Source organism: Sus scrofa, chromosome 8 (genome assembly GCF_000003025.6).
Source record: "Sus scrofa isolate TJ Tabasco breed Duroc chromosome 8, Sscrofa11.1, whole genome shotgun sequence".
Classification (NCBI taxonomy): domain Eukaryota; kingdom Metazoa; phylum Chordata; class Mammalia; order Artiodactyla; family Suidae; genus Sus; species Sus scrofa.
In genome coordinates, this window is record NC_010450.4 from 67,768,506 (window position 1) to 67,781,418 (window position 12,913).

The 12,913-nt window shown below is 39.0% G+C and overlaps 1 protein-coding gene across 1 annotated transcript in view; it reads left to right on the forward strand.

Moving 5' to 3' along the window:
• The window catches only part of SLC4A4 (solute carrier family 4, sodium bicarbonate cotransporter, member 4), a 408,259-nt gene continuing 395,795 nt past the window's right edge, over nt 450-12,913 (forward strand). The window contains exon 1 of the mRNA XM_021100503.1: nt 450-513. Within this exon, the coding sequence (XP_020956162.1) occupies nt 500-513 (14 nt within the window). The 5' untranslated portion in view covers nt 450-499. The remainder of the gene's footprint in view (nt 514-12,913) is intronic.

A 12,913-nucleotide genomic window follows, 5' to 3' on the forward strand; every position in this document is an offset into this window, starting at 1 on the left:
TTCCAATATATTTCCATTTTCTCTATTTCAATAGGATTCTATTTTCCTACATTTTCTTATAGGGACTTTTTCTTTTTTGGCAAATATTTAAAAATGAAGATTTGTATTTATGTATTTCAAATCTTACTAAGAGATTAGGAGTTGATGGCCTTATAGAAGTTACTGCAGAGATTTGCTGAGACAAATTTCCTTTTTATTCTCTAGGAAGAAATCTTTGATTTTCAGTATTTTGCCAGTTAATGGAAATTTGCACACCGTATTACCTCAGCAATAAGAATGCAGAAATCTAAAAATAGAATGCCCAAAGTAGAACCTAAAGGGGGTGGCAAGAAGAGAATAAATGAAGAAGAGATTCTTATGTGGATTTAGGTATCGTGAGGTATCATACTTTCAATGGAAGGTTTATATTGTTTGAGGTTTATCAAGCAATTGTTATTTTTCTTCTTACAGATACGCAGACCTGTTTCATATCCTCTCCTGGCTGTAAACCTGAGCACTGATGCTTGACCTATTGTAAGTCAGAAAGTCACATATGGGAAAAAAGTTTTTTCATTTTAACCTCTTTCCTGTCTTCACTTAAAAAAAAAAAGATTTAAATCATCAATGATTAGGAATAGAAACACCTTTTTGTTTCTAGATGCAAATATCTGACCTTGTTTTGAATCGATAAACTGCATAAGTCTAGCTTTACTAATTTAAATTCCCAGCATTCTCTCATTACATGGGTGGGTATTCAGTAGATCCTTGGTATTGTGGTTGCTGATGAATATGGGTAATAAGGGAGATGCATCTTTCCCTTTTGTGACTTGATATAAAAACATTCCTTTTCAAACTGTTGTAGGAAGAGATCTGTTTGTAGGACTTACATCGGTAGGTCATTCATGCATCCTATTATAATTTGGTCTAGATACAGTCATTTTTATCTTCACATGGAAACAGATTGGAAAGAAATAATGAGACACCATTTGGAATTGTTGGCAACTTTAAATGCTCAAAATAAATAAATAAATAAAACAAAACCCACAAAGTCACAAAAGTGTGAGAACGAAAGGCTTCATCCTGGCTGATTAGATGATTTAACCAGCAGTTGTTGTTGGCACCAAATGTCAGCTAGACTTAAAAAAAAAAAAAAATCTCAGGGGCTGGTAACTCTGTCCTCTGTGGAGAAAAGATCTAAAATGTGTCCCTCATTATATCTTTTGGAACACAGATTTTCCCTTATGAATTTCTAATTGGGAGAAAAATATGAGGGTATGGCATTGTGAGAAAAGCCAGGCATGCGGCATGCAGTAATAAAACGTAGTGGCCCTGCTGCAAGGGAGTTTCATCCTTTGCAGTTTGGGAGGCAGTCAGAAGATCAAGTCTTGTATCATCAGAGTGACTTCTGCCTGCCTCGAAGCTCCTGCGGCTTATGTACTGATGTTCAGAGAGAGACACCCAGGAAAAATAGCTGAGAAATGTACTCCTAGTTATTGTAGAGAGCTCTGCCATGTGGAGTGGCACACACAAGATCATTTTCCAAACATTAAGCAGCATGTGTCTATTTTTAGCATCACACTGTAAATAGGGCTGGTGCTTATTGTGATACAGAAAACATACTTTCAAGGAGGCTCACTGTTCAGCACTACCATTTTATAGTATTTAAGGTTGCTTTTTTTTTTTTTTTATAGACGATGCTGATTTGTTAGTGAGGTTATTAGCTGTGTCAGTCTCAGCCTTTAGTACATGTGTGAGGTCAGGCGAAGCTCCGAGTGTCTTCTGACAAATGTCCATGTGCTAATGGGGAGTATTAACCACACACAGTGAGGTTAATGAAGTTCTCTATGCTGTGGTTTTTGTTATTTATTTATTTATTTATTTGCACTTCTGGGGGGATTACAAGAAGCTGGATGTTTTATGCTTGTGTCCAGCTCATGTGACAGTCTTCATTCTCCCAGGACAAGTAAGGGCTCTTTCTTTTCCTCCAGGCTTCAAGGAACTCCCCCAGAGCCAAGTTCAACATTTCCTAGTTGACTCTGGTGACTTTTGTTTTACATATACCCCATCAGTTTTCAATAAATAGGATAAAAGGCAATTGAGGTTTTTTTTTTAACCTATGGAGTTGAACTTGTTTCAAATTGTTGACCAGGAAAACCATCTGTGTTAGTTTTCACCAGTGTATCATATGAGCTTCCTGTTTGATCAGCATAATCTTTTCGGAAAAGCATTTTAAACCCAACTATGTTAAGAAGGGGTTCTATACTTCACAGTGAGCTTTTGAGACCTAGCCAGCTTGAATCTTTCCTTATTGCTGTGTGAAGCCATCCTGTACTATTTCTCAGATGCAATGGCCAGTGAACAGCAAGTAAAACTCTACATCCTGGAAAAGATCGATGGGCAGAGCATTTGATCACAGAGGAGCAGCAATGAGTTTCTGGAGGGATGCTGAAGGCCAGATGGTCTGCAGAGGTCTGCCAAGATTTCAGAGGCCCCAGGACAGCCAAGCCAAGGCTCTCTCTGCCTAATATACAGATAACACTAGGGCCAGAAAAGATGTGTACAGGGTTAGAAAAAAGTGGGAGTTTCTACTAAGGTGCTTCCTAATAGTGGCTGGATTTTCTGATCTTTTGCTGCCTTTTGCTCATCTGCTCGATTGCTCATTGAATTCACAGGTTCTGCTTAGATGGTGTTTGATTTTCTCCGACTACCCTCCTTCCCTTAAATAATTACTTATTTACTTACTCAGTGGCTGATAAATCTTTTTTTTTTTTTTCCTGTCTTTTCTAGGGCTGCATCCATGGGATATAGAGGTTCCCAGACTAGGGGTCTAATTGGAGCTTAGTTGCCAGCCTACACCACAGCCACAGCAGCACAGAATCTGAACCAGGTCTGCAACCTACACCACAGCTCAGGGCAACACCAGATCCTTAACCCACTGAGCGAAGCCAGGGATCAAACCCGCAACCTCATGGTTCCTAGTCAGATTCGTTAACCACTGAGCCACGACGGGAACTCCAAGTGGCTGATAAATCTTAAGCAGTGTGTTAGTGTGGGATATATAATAAAGAACAAGATGGACATGGCTTCTTCCTTCATGGAGTTTGTGGTCTAGTGGGGAAGACAGGAAATGGGGCAAGTCGTTACAAGAAAGCACAATACAGAGTATGAAAGAGAAGGTACTGAGCGCTATAGACATACATGGCAGAGGAACCGAATGTAATCTAAAGGACAAGAGAAGGTCTTTTGGAAGGAATATCCAGGCTGAGACCTGAAGGATAAATAGGAGTTTGCCAGCAAGTAAGAAAGATGCCAGATAGAGAAGAGAGTGTGCATGAAGTGGTGAAACGGAGAGATATTTTGGCCTGGTTGAGCAGTTGGAGGGTCATGTGGAGAGAAGGATAACGAGGAGGGCCTGGAGGCTTACTGTTTCTTTCCCTCCCTTCCTGTACTCTAGGATATGAGGCAGGCATGAGGGAGGCGGGGAGAAGGTTTTGGTAGGCACAGAGACTGAACTTTTGGCAAGAGGAAGCACTTTATTGGAAGAGGACCGTATGTCTCCAGAAATGCATCACGGGAACAAATTGACTGACCCACAAAGGCAGAGGACTGGGGTTAGGTTAGTGTCAAATTATCCATGTAGTGTGGCTGCTAGTGAGGGGAAACCGTTTGAGAATGAGTAGGACATAGAAGTCACTGAGATAACCCAGACGGTGTGTATGGAGAAAGGAGAGAAGATGCAATAGGCAACTTGAAGAACCCTGGCATTTAGGTGACAAAGGAAGAGCTGCAAAGATTGGGAAGGAGAGGCCAGATTGGGAAGAAGGATCCCTTCTTTGGCATCATAGCAAACTGTGATGCCAAAGAAGCGACTGGGACTCATTTTAGGACACCAAATTTAAGGGGGTAATTACATTAAGAAATATTTTCATACATGTTTCATACATGTTTGAAAAGAAACCTAGGTTAATGCAAAAGATCTATAATAATTAAAAGATCAAAATTTTAAACGAAGACGAGATCAGAGTTAGTGAATTTTTCTTTTGCCTCAGGCTCCAGTAGCCTCCTCAGGACACTATTACGATTAGATTAAAACTCTTTTATATTTAGAAGTTTGGTAGTTTGTTCATATAGGAAGAGGAAGTGATAAACGGCGTTAAATGTAGCTGAAAAGTCAGTAAAGAAATGGGTTGAAAAGAGCTTATTTGATATAGGGGCAAGCTTTTACTGTTAGATCTTTACCTTGTTTGAATAAATCATAATGAAGGTTATCTTAATGTCTTTGCAAACATGATTACCACCTCCTAAAAATCTGAGTCCTTTTTTGAATTAGGAGATTGTATAAACACAAACATTCATTTTCTTTTTTAAACTTTTTTTTTATTCTAGCAAAATACACATAGCATAAAATTTACCTTCTGAAGCATTTTTAAGTGTACATTTCAGTGATATTAAATACCTTCATATTGTTGTGCAACCCTCACCAACATCTATTTCCAGAACTCTCTTCATCTTGCAAAGCTGAAACTCTATTTCCATTAAAAACTTTTTTGACTGAAAATCTATTTTGTCTAATATTAGTATAGCAATATCCTGCTCTCTTTGGTTGTTCTTTGTGTGGAATATCTTTTTCCATCCTTTCACTTTCAATCTATTAGTATTTTTGAATATAATATAAAGTGAGTATCTTTTAGACAGCGCGTAGTTGGATCATGATATTTTTTTCTATACTGCCAGCCTCTGTCTTTTGATGGGAGAATTTAATCCATTTACCATTTAAAGTAATTACTGATAAGGAAGAACTTGTGTTATTCTATTATTTATTTTCTGTGTACCTTATAGTTCTTTTGTCTTTAATTTCCTGTGGTAAAAGCTGAAATCAACTGCAGTTTACTGTCCGAGTCTTCCTCTAAAATTTGCAAGCCTTCGATAGACTCCAGAGTTCCAAAATAGTTACATCATGAGTTCCCATTTCGGCTCAGTGGTAATGAACCTGACTAGTATCTATGAGGGTGCAGTTTTGTTCCCTGGCCTTGCTCAGTGGGTTAAGGATCCGGTGTTGCCATGAGCTGTGGTGTAGGTCACAGATGTGGCTTGGATCCTGCATTGCTGTGTTTGTGGTGTAAGCCAGCAGCTGCAGCTCCAATTTGACCCCTAGGCTGGGAACTTCCATGTGTTGCCGGTGCAGCCCTTAAAAAAAAAGACAAAATAGTTACATCAGGCAGATTCTGCCAGTGTGATTGTTGTCTGGGTAGGGAGATAGATTCCTGGTACTTCCTATGATACCATCTTCCAAGGATCCTTTCTCCCAAACATGCATTTTTTTTGGGCCATGCCCACAGCATGCAGAAGTTCCTGGGCTGTGGATCAAACCTGCGTCCTAGATGTAACCTGAGCCACAACAGGGACAATGTCAGATCCTCAATCTACTAGGCCACCAGGGGACTCCCTTAACATAAATTTTAAATCTCACAGTATCTTTCACATCAACTCTAAGGCAAATGAAATTATTCCTTAATGTTATAAATTCATCTCTTTATAAATTCTCTAGATGGATTCTTGTTCTTGCCTAAATCCACGAAGCAGGTATATCTGTGGGTCAGAAATATAGGCTGGGAGTTCCCGTCGTGGCTCAGTGGTTAACGAATCCGACTAGGAACCATGAGGTTGCGGGTTCGATCCCTGGCCTTGCTCAGTGGGTTAACGATCCAGCGTTGCCGTGAGCTGTGGTGTAGGTTGCAGACGCGGCTCGGATCCCGCGTTGCTGTGGCTCTGGCGTAGGCTGGCAGCTACAGCTCCGATTCAACCCCTAGCCTGGGAACTTCCATATGCCGTGGGAGCGGCCCAAGAAATAGCAACAATAACAACAACAACAAAAAAGACAAAAGACAAAAGACAAAAAAAAAAAAAAAGAAATATAGGCTGGGAGCCAGGTAAATAGGTACAATTGCTAAGCACCTCCATGTTTACAGTTGCTGTGAGAAGTCAGTTGTTCTTATTTTTGTAGGTTTTTATAACTGTTTAGGAGGCGCTAGATTTTTTTTTTTTAAGTAATTCACTTCCTGATGGGCTCTTCAGTTTGAAGTGCCTTGTATATGTCAGTGCTGTATACAATACAGTCCCCAGGTCTCTCTCTGATGAAGATGCTCTCTACATTCCTTTTCAAGTGCTCTGTTGCATTTTATTCAACTCATAGCTTAGGTCCTTTTATGCTCGAATGCTATTTTTAGTCTAATCAGGGTTGGGATACCTCAGAAGATTAGAAATAACTTGTCATATCCCAGCCACCTGTTCAAAATCTGGGGAGCTCCAGCTTCATATCTCAGTGTATCAAAAACTCAATTATGTTTATAAGGTAAAATTTTTCATTTATATCTGTGGACTCAACCTTTGGCCTTAGACTCACTAATCATCATAGTTTGGCTATGACTGTCCAGGTTTTATCACAAAAGTCCTGTGTCCTGATTAACCTCTCAGTACTGAGCTAACCTGGACAATTGACCACCCTATTTGTCCTAGAAATATTTCCTGAATTCCCTTTTTAAGGCCACCTAACTCATTCTTCCAGGTCTAAGAATAATGGCTGACGTTGCTAATTTTATAGTTTCATGTTCTTGCTAAATTTCTGAGGATTTTGTTCAAGGATTATGAACATTCATGGCATGCTGGCAGTTTAGAGTGAGAGGGGAGTTAAAGGGTTCCTGCACTACAAACCATCTCATTTTACAGATGAATAAAATCTCAATTGCATTAGCAAGTTTTGACCATCTTTGTTCCACTCTGGCTGCTATGGTACCAGTTCTCTGCAATGTCTTTAAACATCTCCTTTCCCACTAATTAAAAACAAACGATTATGTTGAAACATCAGCTACAGTAACAGGAAAAAGTAGCATTCAGTTAGTTTTAAATTGTCCAATAATCTTTTTCTAATGCCTCTATTTGCGTCATAGGCATTTTAACTTCCCTTGTGTCTGAAGTTCAGTGTCTCTCATGGATTACTCATATTATCTGAGTGTGAAAATAAATATGGTCAGGTTAATTAGCATCAATTTTAATAAGATCCCAAAGTAATTTTACACAATGCTTCCTGGGAAGAAAGAAATTAAGCTTGATAACTGAGATGATGGGTTCTAAAATAGAAGCAACGCAAGGAGCACGAAAGAAAGAAAGTAAGTATAGAAAAGGGAGAAAGAAATTGTGTATAATGTGTATGACGGATGGAGAAGGTGTTCTTTTCAAAAATCACACAATGGGCCTTTGTTATTTTGCCTCCTAAGGAAGTTAGAGTCCAGTGTTTTTCAAATAAGCAGACTACTTTCAATGACTTGTTGAAAATTCAAATACCTGGCTTCCATCCTTGGCCATTATGATTCAGTAGTTCTGGAATGGGACCTGAGAATCTATTTTTAATAAATTTCAAAGGTGATTCAGAAGCAACTGGTCAATGAATGATGCCTGGGAACCTTTAGCTAGGCTATTTGAAGAGGCTTTTCTATTTCTCACTTTGGGAAAAGTATTCCTCAGACTTCACTTTTTTGAGATGACAGGTATCGTCCTTCCTTCAAAGACAGGGAAATTGAAGAAGTTCAAGTTACATTTTAAGATGCGAATATGAGAAAATGAGGATGTTTACCCTCTAGATTCACTTTTAAGAGTATATTAAGGTCCTGAAATGAGACCTGCTACAAAGAGTGAGGGTGAATTCCTCCAGAGGGCACGTAGGACACTGCAAGGAGATTTGTCCCTTTGACACTTGACCAGAATGAAGAGATGGAGCAGTGGCTGGCCCCTAGGAACTGCCCCAGAGTCCAGCATTTTTTGATCCCAGTCTGGCTTGTGCTGTAGAGATTATCCAACCCTAATTGGGTGAAGAAGAAACGTCTGAAGTCTCCCTTGCTCGCTATCTATGATAGAAGCATCTCTTATTAAGTGTATGTTTACACGGCCAGGTACATATACTCACATCCCCTGAAGAGTCCTCTGGGAAACTAACACAAGGCCCTAAGTTCTTAATTAGCAGAATGGATTCCCCAGCCCTGTCATTTAATGGTATAGCATAAGATGTGCTTGGCAGTTAATTGGATGAGTTGTAAAACTAGAATCCTGACCACTTGTGGTCATTAAAGATCCCAGGGTGCGTTCCTTATGGCAGGTGGAGTTCTGGAATAATTCCAGCCCTGATAATTAAATTAGATTCTGCCCAGCTTTCCTTTACACTTTCTATTGGACTCTGTTCTTTCTATTTTTCATTGCAGTCAACTTGTACATTAATAGAGAACCACTAGATTCTACATTGTTACAATTAAGGATGGAGTGAGATTCACTGGGTTAGTGATGGATCCAAGGCACACTTTGTGCAAAGAGAAATCCTTGGATTGGCAACTAAAGAGACACATCTAAAGAGATCACTCCTGAAAAATTAAACCTGTTAAACATTTCAGTGTGTAATTAAAAGTGCACATCCTTTAGAACCCATTTCAAGGTTTTATTTTTCCTTTTCTTTTTATGCATAAGCACACTTTATTAGCAGACTGAATTCATGTGTTTAGTTAAAAAAAAGCAGAATATAGAAAAGCTGATTCTAGTCTGGGATAGAGGTAAGAACAGCAAGACATATTAGGGAAGCAATTTGATGGCTTGAAATTTGTTGATGCAAAGTTTGACCTTATATTTCTTTATTATAAACAATTAGTCTGATTTCAATCTTCTACTACATTTTTTTTTTCAAAAGGAGGTTTGGAATATAGTATAATTCCTCTTAATGGTTGTATTTTTTTGTTATCAGAAATTGTTTTATTAAAACAAATATTTTTTTCAAGCAAAAGAAATTCAGTAAACTGTCTATTGAAAATAGTCTTGTTATGTAAGGTGAGCAAACTCCTACAAATTATTATTTAGCAGTTTGTCTGTTTCTGGGGATTAAGTTTTTCTCTGAGATATTTTAAAGACATGGATGAAATATTATTTTTCTTACTGTGGATAATAACTTTCCATTCATAAAGCATTTAATCCATACTTTGTCAATAGACCAAAATAGGCCTTTATTTGGTATGCAGATTAACTCATACATATTTAGGAAAGCAAAATGTACTCCCCAGTTTATATGGTTTGTCAGCATGTTTGAGACTATGTCCAACTGGAAACTGTTTTTGTCTGATTTTGCTGTTATGGTTAAGCTGATTTTCTGTTTCAGATAATGTACCTGGCTCAAAATTTCCTACCTTTAACACAGAATGTGTCCACACACACACACACCTACACATATGTATGTTGAAAACTTGAGAATTTTGTAATCGTTTCCTGTGCATCTCTTCTCTAACCCATGATGAGTATTGCTTCACTTCAACTGGATAAAAGAGAAAAACAGACAGGAATCAGAAGGTAGACACCAGCTGGTTTTCACTGTAGGAAAACTGGTTTTATTACCTGGGTTAATGTGAGGAAACATTTTTTGAAAGTGCATTAAGGGTGCTTGTAAAAATGTTTTAAGTATAAATATATTCATTCCTCTAATGAAAAGAAGTGGAATTTTATCCTTAGACAGTCTTTCAAAATAGTGAAAGTTCTCTGAAATATAGGTAGTTTGTGAATGACTCTGTCCTATACTTGAAAATAAAAATGTAGATAGTGATGGGTTTTTTTGTTTGCTTATTTAAATGGTTTTTTGTTTGCTTGTTTAAAACCCTAAAGAAAGGGGAAAAGAGGAGAAATAGTGCTTCATATTGTGTTATTTCTTATAGCTGGTTAAATGACTTAATGGAATTTTGGCTACAAGTGGCTGATTAAAACACGCGTTCATCTCCTTTTCCTCTACAGACTTCTCTAAAGTGAAAGTAAACAAGAAAAACTCTGTATACCGGCAGTGTTAAGGAGAATGGGTTAGAGGCCATCCTCTAGGGGGAGAATTATGTTATTGATCTGACATAGGGGTCTACCCTCCTATGGGGAAACAGCCAGCCCTTTCAGGATGGCAGGGCTCTGATATAAGTATATTGTAGTTCAAAGCAATTTCTCATTTCCATTAAGATTTCTTCTTTGGCCAATGTAAAACGCAGAGGTTTGTTTCTTAACTTTAAAACGTATTGTCTTTTGTTATTGACTTCTACCTTCACTGCATTTGAGGATCCTATCCTCCATTTCTATTCCTTTTGTGGTTTCCCTAGAAATTATAATGTGAATATTTAATTCATCATAGTCTAAAGTTCACCAATCCCTTTATCTTTTTCTTGGACAATACAAGGTCCTTAGAACACGGTCTCCTCGTATGCCTCGCTCCTGTCTCACATGGTGCTGTGGTCAGGAACTGATTAGACTGCAGGATATGACTATTACTATATTACATAGATAATGTTTATTCAGATTTTTTTTTTTTTTTTGCTTTGTTTTTTTAGGGCCGCACCCACGGTGTATGGAATTTCCCAGGCTAGGGGTCAAATCGGACCTGCAGCTGCCAGCCTACACCACAGCTCGCAGCAACGCTGGATCCTTAACCCACTGAGCAAGGCCAGGGATCGAAGCTGTGTCCACACGGATTCCAGTTGGGTTCATTTCCAGTACGCTGCAACAGGCAGTCCAATAATGTTTATTCAGATTTACCTACAGACTTACCCCTTCAGTTTGCTCTTCATTTCTTTTGTCGTCTTTTCTTTTCTTTTTTTTTTTTTTTTGGTCTTTTTGCCTTTTCTAGGACCACTTCTGCGGCATATGGAGATTCCCAGGCTAGGGGTCTAATTGGAGCTGTAGCCACCAGCCTACACCAGAGCCATAGCAATGTGGGATCCGAGCCGCGTTTGTGACCTACACCACAGCTCACTGCAACGCCGGATCCATAACCCACTGAGCAAGGCCAGGGACCGAACCCGCAACCTCATGGTTCCTAGTCGGATTCGTTAACCACTGAGCCACAATGGGAACTGCTCTTTTGTCTTCTTTAGCAGCCTATCTAGAACATTTTCTTTGAGCCCCAAATGCACCCTTTAGAATTTCCTTTACTGAAGATTTATTGTGGTGCAATGTTTTTGCTTTTCTGAAAATATCTTTTTTTTAAAAAAAATTATTATTTATTTATTTATTTATTTATTTATTTATTTAGCCTTTTCTAGAGCCACTCCTGTGGCACATGGAGGATCCCAGGCTAGGGGTCTAATCAGAGCTGTAGCCGCTGGCCTATCTATGCCAGAGACACAGCAACACGGGATCCGAGCCTCGTCTGCAGCCTACACCACAGCTCACAGCAATGCTGGATCCTTAACCCATTGAGCAAGGCCAGGGATCAAACCCGAAACCTCATGGTTCCTAGTTGGATTCGTTGACCACTAAGCCGTGACAGAAGCTCCTGAAAATATCTTTATTGCGCCTTTATTCTTTAACAATTACTTGTAGGATTTCACTTGGTAATCATTTGCTCTTAGCACATTGAAGCTATTATCTACTGTCTTCGGGCTTCCAATGCTGCTGTTGAGAATGGTCAGCCTATTGCTCATTTTAACCTCCTTCTTATCTGTGGATTCTTTTATGATTTTTAAACTATTTTTAAATTATTATTTTGATGATTATTATGGTCTTTGAGGTTCTGCTCTTTCACTACGATGTATATCAGCTTGAATGTCTTTTTTCTTTATCCTGTTTGCCACCTCCAGAAAAATTTTGCATTGCTTCTGTCAGGCAGCAGCAAATGCCAATCTGGGATTGCCTTAACCATTATCATGGCTCAGAGTTCCTTGATCCAACCTGGTGATAATGCTTCACAGTTTCTGACGTTGCACTCCTCTGGAACTCTGCTTTTCTGAGGAAAGCTTCTTTTATTAGACTCTCCACAGGGTGTGGGCCCTGAGCCTTGATGGTCAATGCTCCTTTGGTTGTCAGTGCCATTAGGGCAATTCTGCTTCCAAGCTAGACTGTCTTTCCTTTTAATTTGTGCCTGGAGATTGCTTAGTGACTTGTGGTTTCTTTGATGCTCTGAAGAAGATTGAACAAATATTTGATCTCACAGTCTTAGTCATTTTCAGTGGGAGGGTGGTCTGAATATCGTTTTCTGCCATTGTTGGAAACCAGAAAGATTTCGCCATAATTCTGGAATCAGAAAGCAGATGGAATAGGGATAACTAATGTAGTTAAGTGGTGGAATCTCACCATTGAGGGACATAGAATCATAGAAATTTTATTTACCCCCACAGAACTTCACAAAGGCTTTAGGTTCAGAGATGCAGATAAAGAGGAGGATGGAGGTGAGATGTGGGGCTTAAAAGAGGTTGACTGCATAACACTGACAGCAGGTGCTTTTCCCCCATAGGAAGTTTCTTCTCTGAAGAAATTCAACTGTCACAGACTTCCACCTGCTGGCCTTGGAATTTCCCCCAGATGATTTCCTTGGACATCTCTTTGTACATACCACAAAAGGAAATCCATTTATTAAAACACTGTTAACATACACAGGACTTCCAACCATTTTTTTATGTTTGTGCAACATGTCAATATGAATAGCAACCAAGGAACAGCAAAGAATTATAGAAAGTTTGCTTTGTAAAAGAAGAGACATGTATTCCTATAGTGGCTCTGCGGGTTAAAAAATTGACTAGTATCCATGAGGATGTGGGTTCGATCCCTGGCCTTGCTCAGTGGTTTAAGGATCCAGCGGTACCTTAAGCTGCAGCATAGGTTGCAAACGTGGCTTGGATCTGGCATTGCTGTGGCTGTAGCCAGTAGCCAGTGGCTATTTGATTCCACCCCTAGCCTGGGAATTTCTGTATGCTGTGGATGCAGCCCTGAAAAAAGAAAAAAAAAAAAGAAGGAGACAGAGATAAACAAATAGATAACATAAATCCAGAGAAAACAGCAGCAGTGCAAAGAACTTCAAAAGATAAAACTAGAATCCTTATAGAAATAAGAAAGATATGACTTATCAAGAACAGGATAAAATAAAAAGATAAAGGAACAA